This window comes from Colobus angolensis, unplaced genomic scaffold (assembly GCF_000951035.1).
Source record: "Colobus angolensis palliatus isolate OR3802 unplaced genomic scaffold, Cang.pa_1.0 Scaffold152, whole genome shotgun sequence".
Taxonomy (NCBI): domain Eukaryota; kingdom Metazoa; phylum Chordata; class Mammalia; order Primates; family Cercopithecidae; genus Colobus; species Colobus angolensis.
The window spans coordinates 1,740,525-1,763,835 of NW_012114622.1; the positions used below are offsets into that span (position 1 = coordinate 1,740,525).

A 23,311-nucleotide genomic window follows, 5' to 3' on the forward strand; every position below is an offset into this window, starting at 1 on the left:
TTAGCTTAAAAACAAATTAATCCTCTCTTTTTATAAAAAAAAAAAAAAAAAAAAAAAAAAAAAAAACCTCAGTTCTCCTAGACCATGTGTATATGTCTGACTTTATGTCTCAGTACTCTGAAGTTTCACTTCTTGTCAATGAAAACTGATGTCAGTGAACTAATTGGCTCTTCTTGTGCGTAGGTACCCTGACATGCCCACTGCTGCTGATGTTGTGAATGCTTTAGATCAACCGGCACTTGCATCTATCCTAAGAACATATGGGGAGGAGAAGCATGCCAAGAAAATCGCTTCAGCAATTGTTCAGGCACGCAGCATCTACCCCATCACCAGAACCCAGCAGCTTGCCAGCATCGTTGCAGGTAGCCTCATTAATTCTCAACAGTGTCTAAGAGAAAAATTATATTTACGTGTGTGCATGTGTTTGTGTGTGTGCACTCATGCACATGTGTGTGCGCATTAATCTCCCAAACTCCCAGAGGGATTCATTTGTACTTGAAATCATGCAGGATAGAATCTTGCCTATCTTTCTTTAATGTCAGCTTTCTTTTGCTTGTGCAAGCTTCTCCCCTTCAAAACCTCTCCCCCAAATACAATTTTTTAAAAAATATACTGTAGTTTGCTAATTTGTATAATAGTAGATTTTTATTTTACACAAGATAATTTATCATTTGTGCCTACGAAGGTGAAACATGAAATGATGAGTGAAAGGATTTCTTGATCCATCACAATGGTTGATAAGCACCCTGTATAAGATCTGACATTACTTCTCTTAGTTTCACATTTCTGCATTTTAATATTGTGGACAAAAGGAGAATTGCATTGCCCAAATGCTAAAATAAAATCCAGTGACTCATATATCTATTCCAAACAACCAACTAACAAAGGGTATATGATGTATAGGTTATTCCACTTTGTGAATGCTAACTAAATCAGCCTGAGGGGCTTATTGAAACATTTCATCTTTTCTGCTATTTCGCTATTCACCACCATAAACCTCTTGAACCTAACTCTAGCTAGGAGGCGCTTTATTATAGCCTTTCTGTTTGAAGCCAAAGTTGTTTCACAGCTGTGTTCCATGATGAAAGTTTTCCGAGGCAAAAATATAACTCTTGCAGTTATTTAACAGAATTCCAATGATAAATTCTTCATCTTGTTGGACCATCTGAAACCGTGTATCATTTTAATTTACCAAATGTATTGAGATTTGTTTCCAGTGGTTCCTATTAAATTCCTTAAGTAAATTTTAAGAAGTTTTTTAAAAAGGAATATTTGTGTAACTTATAAATAGAACCTGATATTGGCTGTCTCTTTCTTAATATTATCTATAGTTTAAAAAGTAAAACTTAATTATAAATTCATTTAGATCTTTAGTATTTACAGATCACATAGCAATTGTTTTATGATATAATTAAATAAGACTATATTCTACCTAGTTATTACAATGAAATATAAAGAGTTGGCTAGCCTTTAATTTTTTAAGCCACATATCTCAGGGCCCTTCGAACTTACTATTGAGATTTCTTTATGCAAGTTTAAGAGGAGAATTCTTGTGGTTATATGAACATAAAATATTTCATTTCTTCCCCTCTGAAAGTTTATACCAGCATGCTGATATTAAAGTCATCTTCTGTCTGGTGTTCCTTTAACCACTCCGTACTCACTAACATGTCTCCACCATATCCTTTCTGTAATTCTTTACCTACGTATTATTTTCTGTCTCCCGTACTGGAAAGAAAAGCAGTGAGAAGTGATACTTTTTATTTATAAGCAAATCTAAAATTCATGCTGAAAATGAGGGGTTGGGGCTGGAGAGCATCCTAGAAATTGTCTAGTCAGAAAACCTCTTCTGATTACTAAGGAAACTGAGGCTTGGGGAGTAGTTTGCAATAGTAATCTAGAATTTGAAAGCTCATGAATTTGAAGCATAACTGGGAATCTGCCTTTAAGCTACCTTTTCTGTCTGTGCATCCTACCTTGTAAACGTGCAGAAATAACACTTTGGCATTAAGTAGAAATTATGTGAAGGTGCACAATAGGAACAATTTAAGTACTTTCAGAAAGATTATGATATGAAAAGCATATTAAAGCTATGAGAAATGATACAGTAAGAGTGAAAATACTCATATATGGTAAATAAAACCTCATTTTAGTAAGTGCCATTAAAACACTGAGTTATCTGGAATTAGTCCATTTTGATATCATAAATATCAGTCTGTAATAATACAACTTTGTTAATAATAATATGATTTTTTGGAAAAGGGAAAAACAAAAATATGTTTTCATTTTGTGCTCATTTATTCAAAAAATATTTTGAGAGAGGCTGCTTTATACTAGGCACTATCCTAAACACTAAAGTTAAAATAGGAGCTAATCAGATATAACCTCTGTGTTTACAAAGTTTATAGACTAATAGATTATACAGTCAGGGAACTGAATGAAAACATCATGTAATAACCTGTACTTCCAGTGAAAATTCTCTTTCCTTTTTATTGTAATCAAGAGTTGTGATAGTATGGTCAATAGAAAATTTGATAAAAGCAGAGATTTATAGAACCTATACAAATCTACATATATTTGTATGCTTGGGTTTTAATTGCAGTTCCACAAAATGCATTCTTAACAAACCACACTCATGGCATATGTCCTATAAGTTCTGGTTATAGTTTTAGTATAATGAAGTAAGACTTTAAAGGCATTTGCAAATCCATCTGAATGAGAAGGTTTTCTAGATTTTCATGATTTCATTTTAGTCTTTTACAATTGCCTCACTCATACCTAATTTGATTGAATTTTTTTAAGTGATTCACCTTTAACAAGAGTTTCCAAAGTTTCCAACTTAGTTTTCTTGGACACTGCAGCTGTCTTTCCTTTTGCATTCATATTTCCTCAGTTTATGTAATATGTAATTAAATTACGTATTCTGGGCTGTAAGTGCACAGCTGTTTTGATGGGACTAGAACTGTGTAGAAGTACCAGAGAATCCAAAGAATAGAATCCAACCCTCACACAATTTGTTTAACAGAGAAAAGGGTTAAATCTGTCAAGTCCAGTAAATCAAGAGGTACTACATAAAGGAAATATGAGATGTAATTGGAAGGGCACAGGTTCCTGTATGGGTTTCCTAGGGCTGCTGTTACTAAGTACTACAAACTTCATGCCTTAAAGCAACAGAAATTTATTCTTTTACAGTTTTGGAGACTTGAAGTCTGAAATCAAGATGTTAGAAGGGAGCTAGGGGAGAATCCTTCCTTACTATTCCTAGCATCTGGGGGTTGCCAGCAATCCTTGGTGTTCCTTGGCTTGTCACTGTTTCTGCCTCCATAGTCGCTTGGCATTCTCCCTGGGCATCTGTCTTTGTGCCCAGATTTCCCTCTTCTTATAAGGACACCAGTCATGTTGGATTTAGGGCCCACACTTGATCCAGTATATCCTCGTCTTAACTTGAAATCCTCTGCAAAGACCTTATTTCTAGGTCAGATCACATTTATAGGTTCTGGGTAGAAATGAATTGTGCTGGGTAGACATGAATTGTGGGGGACTCTATAAACCCAGTACAATTCCTAAGCAGTATCTTTGTTTAACAAATATGTATTTTGGCAAGCTATAATATGCAATGACTATATTTAAATGTGTTTTCTGATTCTGATAAATTCATACTAAATATGTTCAAAACTATCAAGCACTCTAGGAAATATGCAGCACAGTTCCTGACACATATTAAAATCCATATCGATGGAAATATAAATCACTTTCTTTGCTTTCCAAAAACTAATAATTCAGTAGGACAAGGAAGAACAACACACTTGGAATCACACCCTCAGTGGGATCCTGTCAGTCACATGATTAAGCTGTAAATTGTAAAATCTAAAGTTTGGTGCTTTTTGCTGGTATAAGTAACTACAGTTCCAGTACTCTTCCATATCATGGGAGTTCCAAAAGACAGGTTCAAGGCTCCAAGTTGGAACAGAGCACTTGCAAGCATTGTGAATTACTTTGCAAATTATCAAAGCAGTAATTTATAAGCAACTTACAAGAGAATTCCAAAAACAACCTGTAGGATTTCACTGTTCTTACTACCACACATGTTCATACATATACTTTTCAGAACTACCAGCCATGAATCTTAATATAAATACTTAACACAAATGCAGTGTTAGATACAGTGTTCTCTCCAAAAATGATTCATAAATAACAAATCCACATTTTATTAAGCATAATGTTTATTCTAATATTCTAGCTAAAGAGTTGGAGTTGTAAAATCTAAGAGTTGAGAATGGCCTAAGGGACTCATCTAATCCAGAACTAGATTCTTCATCACCTCTAATAAATGGTCATCTAGCTTTAGACTCTTTATCTTCATCTCTCTTACTCCCCATTGTATTCCAGTGAAGACAAGCACATTTCAGCCTGAAGTTGCCAGTTGCATAAATATAATACAGGCCTAGAGACTTTAGAAAGGATAGATTTCTTAGAATAAAAGCATAACTCCTTTACATGGTTTGCAACTTCCTCCATGAACTGACTCCTACCTGTCTTTTCATCTTCCCCTTTCCACATAATAGTCTTTGTTCCAGCCATGTTGAAGTTCTTGTAGTCTTCCCAGCACACCATAGTCATTCACCTGCAGGCCTTGGATGTCCTTTTGCCCGGAATATTGACCTTCCTGTTCTCTCATCTCTTTGCCCTACCCCTACCCTTTTCTCTGGCTAATTTCAGCTCATCCTTTAGAGCTCAGTTGAAATGCCACTTCCTCACAAAGTTTTTTCCAACCCTACTCAGATTAGTTGAGATGGTCTCCTATGTGCTGCCATTGCACTGCATTCCCTTGTCTGGCACTTATTGTGCTATATCTTATTGCTTGCTTACTATTTAAATATTCCCTTAGATTTATATTGTGCAACACCAATGCCAACAGCCACATTTGGCTATAAAGCACTTGAAGTGTAGTTACTTCATATTAAGAGGTTTCATGAATCTAAAATATGCACCAGATTTTGAAGACTTAGTTTGAAAAAAAAAATTACAAAAATAATTTTATCTTCATTACATGTTGAAATGGTAATATTTTAGATATATTGGGTCAAATATGGTATTAAAATTAATGTTTTGCTTTTTAAATGTGGCTATAGAAAATTTTAAATAACATGAATTACATTACATCTTTATTGGACAATACTGTTCCAGACTATAAGCACCAAGATTATAAGCGCTGCTGTGACTTTTGTATTAATCACTGTGTCCTAGCATTTAGCCTAATGTTTAACACTTGAAAGGTATTTAGTAAATACATTTTTAAAGATTTTTTTTATTAAAAACCTTTTTTTCAAGTGACAGGGTCACCATCTGCGCCCAGGCTGGAGTGCAGTGGGCAATCATAGTTGAAGGCTACAGTGAGCTGTGAGGCTCAAGCTGCCCTCCTGACTTCAGCCTCCTGAGTAGCTGGAGCTACAGGTGCCCAACATCACAGCAGGCTAATTTTTTTAATTTTTATTTTTAGAAATAGGGTCTCCCTGTGTTGTCCGTACTTGTCTCGAACTCTTGGCTTCAAGTGATCCCCAACCCCCTAGCTCAACTTCCTGAGTAGCTGGGATTACAGGTGTAAGCAGCTGTTCCTGGCAATACTTTTTCAATGTTAATTTATACAGTTAACAAAATGCACATTCAGTCAGAAAAGCTCTGCTTTTAGAATGTTTGGATTCAGTAAAATAACTTCAACATTAATTTTAAAAATTGATGTTCAGTCTTGTAGGTCATAAAAATCGAATGTCCTCTTACATGGTTTGGCTCTGTGTCTTCATCCAAACCTCATCTTGTAGTTCCCATAATTCCCATGTGTTGTGGGAGGGACCCACTGGGAGATGACTGAATCATGGGGACAGGTATTTCCTGTGCTGTTCTTGTGATAATGAATGACTCTCAGGAGACCTGAGTCCCTAACACAAGCTCTCTTTGCCTGCTGCCATCCACATAAGGGTGACTTGCTCCTCCTTGCCTTCTGCAGTGATTGTGAGGCCTCCTCAGCCATTTGGAACTGTAAGTCCAATTAAACCTCTTTCTTTTGTAAATTGCTCAGTCTTGGGTATGTCTTTTTCAGCAGCATGAAAATGACTACTACGTCCCCCACAACATTAACACTAACATATGCAGGTAGGTTAGGAAAACTCCATTGCCCTCTAGTACTTTATTCATCTTTGTAAGTTGAAATGATAGCAATTCCTATCTTGTTTTTTAGGAATGCTGTGAAGAATAATAATGCTTTGATAGAAATTTTTATTGATTAAAAATCATTCATATGATGAATGACATATATAAAAATTCTTGATCTCTTCAGGAGAAAGAAAATTTATACACTTAATTTTGAAAAAATGGCCGTGGTCTGGGTTTTGCAGAATTGATGTATTTGACGTATTGATGTTTTGCATAGTGTTAAAAATGAGGTGGATTCTAGACATCCCTTTGAATAAAGAAATATGGGTATTTTCCTCAAGAGGCTGGCTGCCCATATTTTATATTTGAGCTTTTTCATATTCTAGCGCTCTTTTCATTCTCCAGTTCCATAAAGGAAATTACCACTTAAATGCCAACTAGTTTAATGAAAACATCTTCATTCAAGTCCTGGTTCTTCAACTTGCTGTTTGTGTAAACTTGAATAATTCTAGACCTCATCTTTCTCATCTTAAAATGGAGACAAATGATAGTTATGACAATAATCATTATTTTTCTTTAATAAACATAACCATGCCATTTATGTTTTGCTTAAACCAATGTTGAAATTCACTTGTAGTCTCAGAGCTCGCTCATGTTAAAAATCGAAGAAGTGTACCAATCACTTTTCAGATCATTGAGATTTAGATTAAATTAAAAATGAAATAATTGATAAAATAGGTAATTGATCTCTAAACAATCAAAAAGTGACAGAAGGCTTATAATATAATTATTTGAATGAGAGAAAAAAGGGGGAGACACTTTTTAGATATTTGTGGCTTATGTTGATTAAATGTATAGATTGATTCCTTTCCTGAAACTTCTGTGTAACCTTTATTCTGACTCATGAACTGGGTACATAGCCAGAGCTCAATGAATGCTTGCTGAAAAAATAAATCAATAAAAAGATGCGTACATTCCCAGCCAAAGTAAAAATGAAAATTCAAGGGAACAGACATATAAGTTCTTAGGTGTTACTGAGGATAAACTGTACTTTTTCCTTCACATTGAAGAGGGAGACAACCTGAGCATCAAAGTCTTCAGTATAAATTAAAACAGCTTGAGGAATAGGTGACACTCTCCAGGACATGGAATCAAAAATTCTGAAGTTTTGTTTCTGGTTGTGCCACTTACTTGTTCTGTGAACTTGAGTTAGTTCACTTATCTTCTCTGACCCTCAATTTCCTCATCTGGAAAATAGGAATAACAAATCTTGCTATGACTAATAAATGAGATGGTATATAGGAATGTTATCTGTGAAATTTAAAATGCAAATGTTCTTGTAAGCATTTTTTTTGCTCCTCTGTATTCAAAACTAAGGTAATTCAGACAGTAAAGGAATGCAGTAGTTGGAACTCTGAGTGTGGACTTCCATTTCCAGTTCTATTTTCCTATCCATAACCAAATAGTGTGATTTGTGATAGATTGATCATTTCATTCCAAGATGCTTTTCCCTTAGGAGTTATGTGACTTGTAGGAAGGAGAAGAATAATTATCTTTTTCTGCACTGGGATATGTAAGGTGTATCTTTCCACAGTGGCATTGATGGCTCATGCCTCAACCTGTATCTGAAACCACCATCTGTTTTCAGCATAATTTTGTTAATCCAGAGAGAACCTTCAAAATAAAAGCTAATGATAAGATAAAATTTATGCCAGGTGCAGTGGCTCACTGTATACCCCAAGCACTTTGGGAGGCCAAAGCAAACTGATCTTGAGTCTAGGAGTTCGAAACCGGCCTGTTCAACATGGTGAAACCCTGACTCTACTAAAAATGCAAAAATTAGCCAGGTGTGGTGGCACATGCCTGCAGTCCTAGCTACTCAGGAGGCTGAGGCAGGAGAATCACTTGAACCCGGGAGCTGGATATTACAGTGAGCTGAGATTGTGTCACAGCTCTCCAGCCTGGGTGACAGAGTAAAACTCTGTCTCAAAAATAAGAAAATAAAATAATAAAATTTATTAAGAAATAGTCATTGTCATTTTAGTTGGAAGATAAACTTATTCCTGATCAAGATAATTTTGCTTCCTTCATTTTTCTCAAAAAGTACTCTTTACACTAACATTGCTTTGATTAAGAAGTGTAAGGAAAAGTGTTAGAGTGTTCAGTTATCACTCTGATGGAAAATGGTATGGTCAAACCTACAGTTGAATTTGGATGGCTCGCCATCACCAATATATCATAGTTGTCATTGCCGCTGCTATGAAAATTACACTTATTCTTCTGTCATTTCAAATTTCTCAAATTCAGTCTATTACACACTGTGTATATAGTGACATGCCAACTAAATTAGCAAATGACATTTCTTAAGTAAACTCATGTTTTATTTCTTATTTTAATAAGTAATCCTTTCAAAAGACATTCTGTACATGAACTCAGAAGGGAATGGAATGTGGAAAAAAAAAAAAGAAAGAAAACCTGAATAACTTTTCCTAAAAAAGTCTAGCTGTTCTTAGTTTGTAGCACCAAATGGGGAGCAGGGAATGTTCTAATCGCAACTGACTGTAGCCCAACCCTAATTTAATGATAATAATAATGATAAATAATAATGCTAGCTACCACTTACTGAGCAAATACTAGGTACTATGTGAAATCATTTTCCTGTATTAACTCACTTAATCTTCACAGTAACCCATGAGGCTGGTACTGGTTTTATCCCCATGTTACACATGAGGTAACTGAAGTATAAAAAGCTTAGGTTACTTTCCTCTTGTCAACTAGAGCTGGGATTAGAAGCTAGTAATCTCATTTTACACTCTGTGCTTTTGATTATAACTTTGTTCTAGATCCCTTTCTTATGATTAAGGTATGGCAGTGTTGCTGGAGAATGCTGACAGCTCAGTCTTCAAGGATATCACATACTTCCAGCACTTTGTATCTTGTGATAAATGCCATAAATAATGGAGTCATGAACAAAAAGGTATGGGAACCCAGAAAAAAGAGAAATTTATTTTAATATAGTGAGAGGACTTAATGAGGAGAGGGGTCAAGTAGAAGTTATAGATAAAGAGACCTTTGAGTTAGGCCTTTTAGGGGCAGAAGTGATGCCTATTTTTGGAAGAGTTCCTGGTAACTAATAGAAACTCATGAATTGCAGACATGAAAAGATGAATGAACAAATAAATGAAGAAATAGGTGGGATTTCAGGGGGCTGAGGAGAGTAGAAGACAGGCAATTCAGAGTCCGATTTTAGGACCTAATATAATTCCAAATTCCTGAAGTTCCTCATTATCTTAGAATCCCTTTTTCTAAATGTCACCTTGAGCTGGATCAGATTTTTGGGACAGTAACCACGTACTGTAGATCTTCCTGATTCTGGATGAATTTCAGACTGCTGCTAGGGAAAAAGAGAAAAGAAAATGCATCCTGTTACCTCATTGCTCCATTTCTTGTTATTTTATACTTTTAGTACTTCTGCAAGTGAAAATTAGAGGGACCTGCTGGCATTGTATGTTTGACACATCCGCAGTTTTCACATTGATATTAATTTTGTGAAGATATATATGACTAGCCAGGCCATCTTTTTTTCCTTTTAATTTGCTAAAAATGAAGAAAGATTATTTGTTCCTATAACTAGTTATTCAGAAGGCTTAACAAGTTGGTGGCAGATATTTATCTGAGCTCTCCATTTGAGAATTTAGATCAGGCAGGCTTATATGTTATTTGTACTATCTTGTTTTTGATATTTACATGGATTCAGATCTTGTCTAGGTGGTAGATACAATAACATGTTCTCTTCACTCAAAAATACTGAGAGAATCAACAGTATGCAGCTCCACTCCTTAAAGTAGTGTCACGCATCAGCTATTATATTTGTATGTTTCAGAATGTTCTTTGAAGACAAGCATATGCTTTCATTTTTAAAGTTTAAAATGTTCAAGTTATTTTAAAAGAATGTCAGAGAGAGAGAATTCCCAATTTTAATGGATTGACAAAGAGCAAAGATTATATTTTTGGGGCTGGGAGGGGAATAATGGAAGAAAGAATAGTTTTGGTGTTTAAACTTTGTTACTAAAAATTAAGAATAGTACTACCAAATTATTATATATTGTATCTTTTGCTTTGTGACTGAATTTGAAAAATTATGGAATATCTAGGAAATGTGTTTCTTAGAATTTTTAAAATAGGAATTTGTTAACTTTTAATATATTTTATCTCTTATAACTCTTCACTTTTGTCAAAAATATTAGCAGTTTCATAATTTCCCAATTTATTTTATCACTGTAATCTTCAGATGATTGCATATTGCCTCAGATATTTACAATCACTTACAGTCACTTCTGCTGTATTATAAACTGTAGAATAGATCACCCCTCTTTACATTTTTTGTGTGCGATAGCATATAGAACACAGTAAACAACAAGAAATATTTGCTGACTTCCTAATACATAATTATTTATTTAATGACTTTCTTATCAATTGGACTACAAGACTATATGAGGGGAAGGATTAGATGTGTCTTCTTCATTGGTGCGTCATCACAACTTGATATATTATTTGTCTTAAAATAGATGCTCAATCAATATTTCTTTAATGAATAAATGAATGGCCTTTTTTTCATAGTTTTGATGTTTATACAATGAGCTCAACTAGGGACAACTAGTAAAGAAGGCCTTTTAATCAACTAGTTTCTGCAGCATATATAGGCACTTACTATGAGGTAGACTCATACCTACAAAAGGAAGAGAAAATGTAATAATTTTCTTTGCACTTGTAGTATCTTTCCTGTTCTCTTAAAGGGCAAATCAGGCTAAATATGTCATAAAATACAGGATCAATCTTCTGTATTCAGTTTTCTCATTAGCAACATAGTGAATTTGACCTAGAAACACCTATTTCATAGACACATTATGTATCCATTTAGCCATCATGTATTTATTCTAAGTCTACTTTGTGCTGGGCACTGATGAAGATGAAGACAAAGGTTTTACTTTCTAAGAATTAACAAAAAATGATCTTTCCTAGTTACGTAGCAGACGTCATAGTATTTATTTGGCTACATATATATATTTACTGATGTCTTAGCTTATAATATTTTCATGAATGCCATTAATTTCTGGAATTAATTTTCCTCATACCCAAATACATATTTTAAGATATTTTCAATGAAGATAAAGATACAGACAGATTATGAGAGTATGTTGCTACATTTGTCTAAATGTATGTTTATTTTCTCTCACTTTTGAATGATGCTTAGTTGGGTATAGAATTGATAGGTTTATGATTATTTTCACTTAACACTTTGCAGATACCATTTCATTATCTTTTGACGTCTATTATGGCTAATGAAAAGTCTGCTTGTCTTTATTTTATAGTTATTCTTTCTGTTTCTCTGGTTACCTTTAAGATTTTCCTGTCATTCATATTTAATTCTGATGTGCTTGGTTGTGACTTTGTTTTTATTTGTCCTTCATGGAACAGAATTAGCTTCTTTAATATTTCTATATTCCTGAAAATGTTGGACTTTATTTCTAGCCATATTTTTTCTTCCCGTTCTCTCTACTCCTTTGCAACACTTAGTTTCTTGTATTTCCCATGTCTTTCTGTCTCTGTGTTATAATCTAGGTAAGATACTTTACTGGTTCACTCTTAAGATGTATCTAATCTACTGTTTAACCCATTTGTTAATTTGTTTAATTGATACACTTCCAGTCATAGAATGGACTCCTCCCCAGGGTTGTAATTGTTTATGTAGTGCTTCAAAGAAGAGATAGTTTTTGAAATTAGCTATAACTGATCATAAAGTTCTTATTCTCCTTTAAAATAATTCAGCTTTCTTATATGAGCCAGATGCACCCTATAATTTATGTCTTTTTTAGTAATCTTTTATTGACAGAGCTTTTTAAATGACAGTTGTTATGGTATATCACCAAAGCATGATAACATTTAGTTTCCTCAAATCTCCAGGGGCAAAAAACCACTCTCCTTCCCCACTATTTACCATATATGAGGCTGCATTGAAACTTCTTCATCACTGAAGTGTCTCCCTTAGCAGGTTCATCAGATAGAAAGAAAGATTAGATAGATGGATGGATGGATGGATGGATAGATAGATAGATAGATAGATAGATAGATAGATAGATAGATAGATAGATAGATAGATAGTCTCCCTTAGCCAGGTTCATCAGATAGAAAGAAAGGATAGATAGATAGATAGTCTCCCTTAGCCAGGTTCATCAGATAGAAAGAAAGGATAGATTAATAGATAGATAGATAGATAGATAGATAGATAGATAGATAGATAGATAGATAGATAGTCTCCCTTAGCCAGGTTCATCAGATAGAAAGATTAGATAGATAGATAGATAGATAGATAGATAGATAGATAGATAGATAGATAGAATGTCTCCCTTAGCAGGTTCACCAGAAAGAAAGATTAGATAGATAGATAGACAGACAGACATGGATAGCAAGATGGATAGCCATTCTATATCAATCAGCCAGTAGATAGATTAATCATAGGTAGATCGATAAATAATAGATAAATGACTCTGGTTCAGACTTACATTTCCAAGCTGTACTCCCTCATTTGTAGTGGCCTGCTCTATATATCTGCCGAAATTCCATGTCAATACTTCAATCTCAAAATATATAATGTTGAAATTTTCATTATCTTCTCCACCAAAATAATCTCTTCCTGGGTTTGGTGTCCTTACAGTAATATCTGGCTCCCATTTGATTGCTGCCACCTGCCTGGCTGATCACACAAATCTCTCTTTTGACTAATCACAAATCTCACTTTTGATTCACCTCACCATTCTTGACTGACAAACCTCCTCTTTAAACTGTTCTTGGGCCGGGCGTGGTGGCTCAAGCCTGTAATCCAAGCACTTTGGGAGGCCGAGATGGGCGGATCACGAGGTCAGGAGATCGAGACCATCCTGGCTAACACGGTGAAACCCCCTCTCTACTAAAAAATACAAAAAACTAGCCGGGCGAGGTGGCGGGCGCCTGTAGTCCCAGCTACTCGGGAGGCTGAGGCAGGAGAATGGCGTAAACCCGGGAGGCGGAGCTTGCAGTGAGCTGAGATCCGGCCACTGCACTCCAGCCTGGACAACAGAGCGAGACTCCGTCTCAAAAAAATAAAAAATAAAAAATAAACCATTCTTGGTTCCCAGCTAACTTGTTTTTTCTCTTGTTCTATACCTGCCCAACTGTGACTAACTCTAGTCCTGACCAACTTCTACTTCATCTCTTATTATTTAGTGCCTAATCCTATTACCTTTCATCTTTGCTTTACTAACATGGGTACCTTTCACTTTGCATTTTAAATTATTCCCATTGAGTAGTATTCTTTTCCATTGCTTTGGGGATCTTGAAGCACAACCCACAACTGGTGGTCCAGATTTTTTATCACCATTTTCTAGCCAAGTCCAGTTTCCCTAAGTCTGATTCCTCTTTTGCCAATAATTAACTATTACTCAAGACAAATAACTTTTTCTCTCTGGTTCTCATTTAATTTTCTTTCTTGTAAGGTGTAAGTGTATTATTAGACCATTCAATCTCCTGTGTTTTATGATGCTACAACAGCATTTTCCTAGTCTCTGGGATGGAAACCAGAGATATCCCTGAGTCATTTTTTTTCTGTGACCCCCCCACACACACACAATTTTTCATTTGATCACTTAAGTTCTGTCCTGATGGTGACTTCAGTCTTCTCTTGTCCATATCCACCATTACCATTGTTTATCTGTTATTTAGACTATTACAATAGACTTCTTAGAGGCCTATCACGTCCACTTTTTCCTCTCAGATCCATCTGCATTACACATATTTCAGAGTTTCTACCAAACCCATATCTTCTTCCCATTGAATTTCATAGACCATCCCCCATCAACTCCTGCTACCTGATAAAGAAACCTAGGCACCTATGTTTATACCAGTTTACTCCAGAAGCAACTAATTGGAGAGTCATGTAAATTAGATACTTCTCTCAAAATGTGAGCCAGGAAACTTAGAAACTATAAGTTGATGATACTGGAAATACAGATTTGGGGACAGAATTGCCTCATTGTCAGTCCAAAGCAAGGTGAAAGTCAGAGTTAGGAAAAGTGGGACAAGAGCAGAATGAAGGAAATTAGTTTGAGGAAAGAATGAATGTCTAGAAAATGGAGGAAATGTTCAGATACACACACACACACACACACACACACACACACACACACACGTACACACACACGCATGCACCCATGAATATATAACCAAACACAGGCATGGAAAGAGTGCTTGTCTGATTGCTTCTCAGTTCCCTAAAGGCCTAGTAATATTTCCTGCAGTTGGCTTTTTGTGATTCCTATACCTCCTTTTAATAATTTTTTTAGAATCTTAACTTAATTTGAGTGGGCTTTATTCCATTCCTTAATATCCAACCAATTCCCTAAGATATCACAGCTTTACTAATCATATCATTTACTTGCTCAAAACTTCCAATGACTCCAGTTACAGATGCATTTGATCCCAGACTCCTGAGCTTGATGTTTGAAGGCCTATTCTGAGCTATTCTTGTTTCATATTTTCTGTTATTATTCTCCTACATTCTGGTTTAACTGTTCTGTCCTTTCCCCCTAAACATATCTTACATTGTATTTCATGTATCTTTGATTGTGATATATCTTCCACCTGGAAAAAAATATCTTCCTGTCTCCACCATTGAAAACATTTTCATCTTTAAGACCTTGCTTAAATGCTGCTGCTGCTACTGCTGCTGCTGCTGCTGCTAGTGGTGGTGATGGTAGTGGTGTGTGTGTGTGTGTGTGTGTGTGTGTGTGTGTGTGTGTGTGTGTGTGAGAGAGAGAGAGAGAGAGAGAGAAAGAGAGATTCCATCCATTATTTCCCAAGTTGGGCATGGTCTTTGATTTAAACTAGCACAGCAGTTTGTTCATCTTTTATCTTTCTCTTGGCAATGTGGCATGGCAGGCTTTATACAATCAGAAAGAGCAGCAATTAAATCTTTGTTTTGCTACTTAATGGTTATGTGACTTTGGAAAGTTATTTAATCCTTTCTCTTTCTCAGTGAGAGAAACAGGCAATAAACATTCAAATCATCATTCAAATAAATGTATAATTATCAATTGTGGAAATGTCATGAATAAAAAGTACAGGGTAAATGAGAAATTCATACTCACTTTCAAGATTCAGTTCATATATTATTACTTTAGATCCTGCCCTGAACTTTTCCTTCTTGCCATCCTTCTGAAGTTGCTTACTTTTTCTTTATGTGTTCATATGCCTAACTAGCCTTTGCTTCATTATACTTTGTCTACCTTATAAACTGTGTGAGCTCTTCAAGGATAGAGCAATCATATGTAATTTACTTGAATACTTTACATCTCTTAGAACACGTGTTAAAGGAATCAATAGACTGCCCTAGAAAAAGCAAGAATTGTTGAGTCACATAGATTTGAGCTGACTCTGTAATTTACTAGCTTTGTAAATTTATCTTCTCTGAATCTGTTTCTTTATGTGCAAAATATGGATAGTAATAGCTACCTCAAATGATTCTTGGATGACTAAATCTGATAACATATTTTAGATGTCTACAGATATCTTTTTATTTTTAACGTTTGTCGAATGAACACATAAGAATGAGTGAGTTAGTGGGTAATTGAGTGAATTGGATAGTGCTATACAAATTTCATTAATGGATTCATCAGAAAAGACTTCCTATACCACTAGCAGCTACATTGCTCTTTGAAGGGATGGTTAAGATGTCAGCAGGCAGAGGTATCAGTGGCAGTCAAGGGACTGGGAACCTAAATCTTAAGAAGCAGTGTAAGAAAACTAAGAGGAAAGCATTCCTTTTTTTGTTGTTGAAGTTGTTATTCCTAGCTGCTACTTTATCCTCCCCACCCTTTTCTTAATCACATTAAAGAACTCAGGATGGGCTGCCAACTCATTTGAGGTACACCAGCAGCTCATTACTCAGGTAACATGTTAAACCTCACACAATAAGCTGTAAGCTTGGAATTTGACAAGATAATGTGGTTTATTATTAATTATAACTTAAGTTATGATTGTTGAATGGAGATTTCTGTTGCCCAATTATTATTATTCATTAAACTGTTTTAGAGACAGCATATATATAACAATGATATTGAAGCTACTACATTTGTTTCCTAAAAAGAAGAAAAAATGTTGACAGTTATGCATAGTCTTCTGGAAAACATTAGTCTAGAGCCCTGTGGGCTTCAGGTGTCTATCTTAGAAGTTAAAGCTGTGAATGATAATCTACCAGGTAGGACCTAAAAGTTGTTGACTTCATCAGTATACTCCTTTGATGAAAAATGAACTTTTCCTTCAAACTACCAAGCCAATATGCTGTATTGTTTTATTGCTTTGTTCTTTTCTCTTGTTGTCTTAGTCAATTTTGTGCTGCTATAGCAGTATACCTGACACTGGACAATTTATAATCTACAGAAATGTATTTGGCTCATGGTTCTGGAGGCCAGGAAGTCCAAAATCAAAGAGCAGTATCCAGTGAGTGCCTTCTAGCTATGTCAGCTCGTGGCAGAAAGGCAGAAGGTCAAAAGAGCATGCATGCAGGAGAGGAAAGGGGACCAAACTCATCCTCTTATCAGTTCACTTCCTCAAAAACTAACCCACTCCTGAGATAGTGGCATTCATGAGGACAGAGTCTCATGACGTGATCATCTCTTAAAGGTTTCATCTCTCAATACTGTTGCATTGGGCATTAAGTTTCAACACATGAACTTTGGGGAACACATTCCAACCATAGGATTTGTCTTTGTTTTTTCTTTTTTTTAAAGCCCCTTCAGTCTTGTATTATTAGTCAAAGTTCATGTCCCTGTTTTCTATTATATCACTGAGTAACGGAAAAATAAGTTAGTTTTGGAGTCATACAAAAACCTAGGTTCAGATTCCATCTCAACCATTTACTAGCTTTGTGAACTTGAACAAATGACATAACTATTCTAAGCCTCTCTAAAATAGGATAATGGTTTCTAATTTACAAGATTATTGTAATGCTTAGAGATTACCTTTTAAAACTACCTATGCTAGTTCTGGGCATGTGATAAGTACTTGACAAAAGAAAAACAATATAAAGAATTTACCTTGTCTAGTTGTTGATAAAATCTATATCACAAACACATGCAAAAATAATTAATACTCATGATCATTGAGATCACAAATTCATAATCATAAAGATCATGAATTCATAAATATGAATTCATTATTAATAATTAATGAGTAATGAATATGATTTGGTAATTAAAATTCAAGATTATAAAGTACAGGAGTTTTATTTTTCTATTACAAAAGTATCTTTGTTTATATGTCGTAGAAAATTGTTAGGGAATTAAAAAAAAAAACTTAAAAACCTGTAATACCATTCTACCACCAAAACGTAAATATGCTTTTGCATTTTACTTTTATCTCTTTATTTATTCTCACATTTTTTGTGTTGGAATGATTGGATGTATATAATTTTAGATTTTTTTACTTACTATTTCATTGTATTACTTAAATTCTATGCTAATATGCCAGATATCAGTAGAGATACCATAATTTATTCATTTACTTATCATTAGATAGTTGGCCCCCAAGTGGGAGCTATTATTAAAAGCCATATAATAAATAATTTGGGCATATTTAAGGCATTTTTTTGGGAACTAGGATATTTTCTAAGCTAAATTCCCAAAGTGCAATTAATAGCACATATATGCCTTTAGCCCTTGAAACATGAAAAATGTATACATGTCCTCTAGAAACCAAAAGCCTTTACTGGGCACTATTTCTAGAGCAATTTAGTGGTATAGAGCAGGTAGGAAAATAAAAGTTGGAGGAGGAAGTTCAGTATTGCATTTGGATGTGAGTGAAAAAGTATATTTATAATTTATGATTTAATTAAAATCCATATGCTATTGGATGTCAGAGAATTTTATATGTAATCTTTAATTCAGTCAGATAGTCTATTGGTATTTCAACAAGCCTATTATGAGAAAAATGATGAAAACCTATGACCTCTACCTTCTGGAAGCTTATATGTCAGTAGGAGAGATAAATACTTTTTGAAGAACATTTGTAATACAATTGAGAAGTGTTCTATTGCAAGTAAGTATGCTACAGAAAGGCAGACAACTTTATCTTTGAGTGCAAGGATTGATTATGATTATGTGCTAACCTCAAGAAAAAGGCAACACTGTTAATCACCTGTGTGTTACCATCTTCCCACTCTGGGAAGTGCAAATGGCCCAACTCTGGGAGCAATAATGCATGCCCTGTAGAATATTCATAAAAGGTGCAAATAAAATATTTTGTAATGAGTCTCAAATATGCTAGAATCTCCTGCTTAGACTTCTGCATCTGGCAAATAGACCTCAATCACTCCTTAAATATCCAGTAATTAAATATAATGGTGACCACCTAAATAGGTAATAGGAATCATGATTCAATTTGAGGTATCCTATCTATGCTGAGCAAATTAAGACATAGGTAGTTGTTATGGTTTGGCTCTATGTCCCTACTCAGATCTCATCTTGTAGCTCCCATAATTCCCATATATTGTGGAAGGGAACTCAGTGGGAGATGATTGAATTATGGGGGCAGGTCTTTTCCATGCTGTTGTTGTGATAGTGAATGGATCTCACAAGATCTGATGGTTTTAAAAAACAGGAGTTGCCCTTCAGCTCTCATTTTGCCTGCTGCAATCCATGTAAAATGTGACTTGCTCCTCAATGCCTTCTACTATGGTTGTGAGGCTTCCGCAGCCACGTGGAAGTGTAAGTCCAGTTAAACCTCTTTCTTCTGTAATTGACCCAGTCTCAGGTGTGTCTTTATCAGCAGCATGAAAATGGACTAATACAATAAATTGATACTGGGAATGGGGCATTGCTGAAAAGATACCCAAAAATGTGGAAGCAACTTTGGAAGTGGGTAACAGGCAGAGGTTGGAACAGTTTGGAGAGCTCAGAAGAAGACAGGAATATGTGGGAAAGTTTGGAACTTCCTAGAGCCTTGTTGAATGGCTTTGCCCAAAATGCTGATTGCGATATGGACAATAAAGTCCAGGCCGACGTGATCTCAGTTGGAAATGAGGAACTTGTTGGGAACTGGAGCAAAGGTGACTCTGTTATGCTTTAGCAAAGAGACTGGCAGCATTTTGCCTCTGTCCTAGAGATTTGTGGAACTTCAAACTTGAGAGATGATTTAGGGTACCTGGGGGAAGAAATTTCTAAGCAGCAAAGCATTCAAGAGGTGACTTGGATGCTGTTAGAGGCATTCAGTTTTAGAAACAGAATATTAAAGTTTGGAAAATTTGCAGCCTGATAATGTGATAGAAAATAAAATCCCATTTTCTGAGGAGAAATCCAAGCTGACTGCAGAAATTTGTATAAGTAATGAGAAGTCAATCCCCAAGACAATGGGGAAAATGTCTCCAGGGCATGTCAGAGGTCTTCACAGCAGCCCCTTCCATTGCTAGCCCAGAAGCCTAGGAGGAAAAGATGGATTCATGGGCCAGGCCCAAGGCCCCCTTGCTCTGTGCAGCTTGGGGACTTGGTACCCTGCATTCCAGCCACTCTAGCCATGGCTGAAAGGGGCCAAGTTATAGCTCAGGCTGTTGCTTCAGATGGTGGAAGCCCCAAGCTTTGGCAGCTTCTATGTGGTGTTGAGCCTGTGGGTGCACAGAAGTCAAGAATTCGGGTTTGGGGACCTCTGCCTAGATTTTAGAAGATGTATGGAAACACCTGAATGCCCAGGCAGATGTTTGCTGCAGGTCTGGGGCCCTCATGGAGAACCTGTGCTAGACCAGTGCAGCAGAGAAATGTGGCTCCCCCACACAGAGTTCCCACTGAGGCACCACCTAGTTGAGCTGTGAGAAGAGGGCCACCATCCTCCAACCCCAGAATGGTAGATCCACCTGACAGCTTGCATCATGCACCTGGAAAAGCCACAGACACTCAACACTAGCCTGTGAAAGCAGTCAGGAGTAAGGCTATACCCTGCAAAGCCACAGGAATGGAGCTGCCAAAGACCATGGGAACCTACCTCTTGCATCAGCGTGCTGGATGTGAGACATGGATTCAAAGGAGATCATTTTGGAGCTTTAACATTTGACTGCCCTACTGAATTTCGGATTTTCATGGGGCCTGTGGCCCATTTGTTTTGGCCAATTTATTCCATTTGGAATTGCTGTATTCACCCATTGCCTATACTCCCATTGTATCTAGGAAGTAACTAACTTACTTTTGATTTTACAGTCTCATAAACCGAAGGGACTTACTTGCTTTGTCTCAGATGAGACATTGAACTGTGGACTTTTAAGTTACTGCTGAAATAGGTTAAGACTTTGGGGTACTGTTGGGAAGGCATGATTGATTTTGCATTGTGAAGATATGGTATTTGGCAGGGGCCAGGGTGGAATGATATGGTTTGGCTCTGTGTCCCCACCGAAATCTCATTTAATAACTCACATGATTCCCATGTGTTGTGGGAGGGACCTCGTGGGAGATGACTGAATTATGGGGGTGGGTCTTTCCCGTTTATTCTCCTGATAGTGTATGGATCTCATGAGATCTGATGGTTTTATAAAATGAGAGTTGCCCTGCACAAGCTCTCATATTACCTCCTGCAATCCTTGTAAGACATGACTTACTCCTTCTTGCCTTCCACCATGATTGTGAAGCTTCCTCAGCCACGTGGAACTGTAAGTCCAATTAAACCTTTTTCTTTTGTACATTGCCCGGACTTGGTTAATGTTCCTCATTACCTTTCTGTTCAAACTTATGACTTTATTTTTTTCCCTATTGTATGAAGATTTGTAAATCTCAGCCACCCATAGTGAGATCATGTTGTCATCAGACTTAACCTGGTAAGAGTTGGGGATTAGATGAGACTCTGAAGAAGTTTAAAAAGAACCTCACTGAGTAAAGCCAGTTTTATCCAGAACCATTTAAGTTCACAAATTTTAATTAACAGTTTGAAATTTGTAATGTTACTTGAATTTCAGATGGGTGAGAATTTAACACTATATTAAAGGAGCCTAGGCAAAAGGACATGAGTTGCGTCACCAAGACTTATTAAATGTGATGGGAATTCAACAGCTGAATGCCGGCAAACAGGTGCAAGAGCTGAATTAATATTTAAACCGTACCACTCAGGGGGAATTGCAATGCATCACGTTGACAGCCACAGCACATTGCTAATTTCATTCACAAGCTTAAAAATCTCGATACATTTAAACACGTGAATGTATTAAATTTTAAAAAGTGTAAGTAGCATAAGGGTATCCCAGAACTAAAAATTACAATTTCTCTCTGGGACTTCAAATCATTTATCTAGCCAGAAGCATAGTGCTTTTTATGAATGAAATATATCTTACTACTTTCACATACTAATTGTGTTCTATTATTATATGTAGTGCAGACTGTTACTAAGCAAGATTTTCTCTTACTTTATGTAAAATTCTTTGTGAGTCATAAGAAAGCCAAGGAATCACTGATAAGAGTTTCCAACTTCTGATATCATACATGAAACAGGGTTTTCAGTCAGTGCTTCCAGTGATGCTAAGTGGTAGAATATTTCTGGAGATAAAGAAAAACAAAACTAAACAAATACAGAAGGTTTTTAGGTGATATCATTAGAAGTGGTAAGTTGTAAGCTAAAAACTCAGCTAACTCCCAATTTGCATTTACCAGAAATTTACCTACTGTGGGTCATTTAAGAATTTGATGGAAGCAGCAGAGCATCTCCACATAAAATTGCATGTACATGCAAAATCTTACGAAGATTTCAGGGAGTTCATGAATTTCCACATTCAGAATATTGTTTATAATACATCTTGATCTTTGTCTGGGACTGGAAGGGTGTCCCTTATTGAGAGGACTTTTTTCTTTGCCACCTACTGTGCACCAGGCCTTAAAACTGGGATTGGGGAAGTAAAGGAAAATAAGAAAAGATCTCTGGACCTTTTATAGCCTAGTGGACGTTGGTAGACAAGTAGTACAGGGTGGTAAATAATTTGATTATATATATATATAAAATATATATGTAAAATGTATATAATATAATATATAATTATATATAATATATGTTATGTATATAAAAATTGCAAATTGGAGAAGACAGCACATTAGTGAGTATTAAGTGATGTAAAGTACAAGAAGAGAAACATTCTAGGCTGAAGGAACAGTATGTGCAGAAGCACAGAAATGAGAACAAGAAGCACTGTTGTTTCATTGCTAAAATACTGTATAAGAAATGTATAACAACAAATGTATTTTAAAAGTCTTCTCTATCAACATTTCTTAAGAAGCTTTAAATAAAACAAAAATATAAGAAGCTGGGCCTAATTTTTTAAGGTTTTAACCATCTCGACCTTTTATTACACTTGTATACAAGCTTGTTCTCCTCATCTTGCTTAACTGGGGAATATTAAGCACTCAATTTTCAAATATAAAAACACCTGTAAAAGGCTCCCTTCCTAGTAAATGAGTCAAGAAAAGCCCATATGTACTGCATTGGATGAGTCTAGATTCTTAGTCAAATACATGTAATCACTACCTGCCCAAAAATCTTGACAATGGCAGCAGTAGCAGCTGATTCTTTTTTAAACCCACTATCAAGAAAGCAGATGAAAAAGAGACAAATGTACAGTCAATAACCTGAGCTAACAATAAGTTGTTTTCAATAGAGCAAAAAGGACAAAAGCCAAAGGTATTCATTACCATTCCCAGAATGAGAGACCAGGGCACTTGCCGCCTTCACCAGATGCGCTGTCTTTAGGTCTGACAATGCACATCTCCCCAAGGGAAATGTAGGGAGAAAGCAAAACTCTTGCAATTCGATGCATAGTGATTTGGCTTCCATTAAAACATCTCTCAGTAAAAGCCTATTCAGGTTTAAAGATTCCATACTCATTTTCTCCTAGAAAATGAGATCATTGTATAAAACAGCAGACATGGAATTAGAGCTTCTGGAAATCACTCTAAGCCATGTGGTCTCATCTTAACTTCCTTAAATTCTGATCAGGAAAAAGATGAGATGGCTTGGTGAACATATCATCTTAAAATTGTTGCTTTGTTTTGAGCACCTATAAACAGAAAGAAGCTCAACAACATTCTTAGGACACTGAAAAAAAAATATA

At 35.9% G+C, this 23,311-nt stretch overlaps 1 protein-coding gene across 1 annotated transcript in view; it reads left to right on the forward strand.

Moving 5' to 3' along the window:
• METTL15 (methyltransferase like 15) overlaps window positions 1-23,311 on the forward strand; it is a 234,244-nt gene that overhangs the window by 196,038 nt on the left and 14,895 nt on the right. Inside the window, exon 6 of the mRNA XM_011936321.1 lies at window positions 184-362. Coding sequence (XP_011791711.1) covers window positions 184-362 — 179 coding nt within the window. The remainder of the gene's footprint in view (window positions 1-183; window positions 363-23,311) is intronic.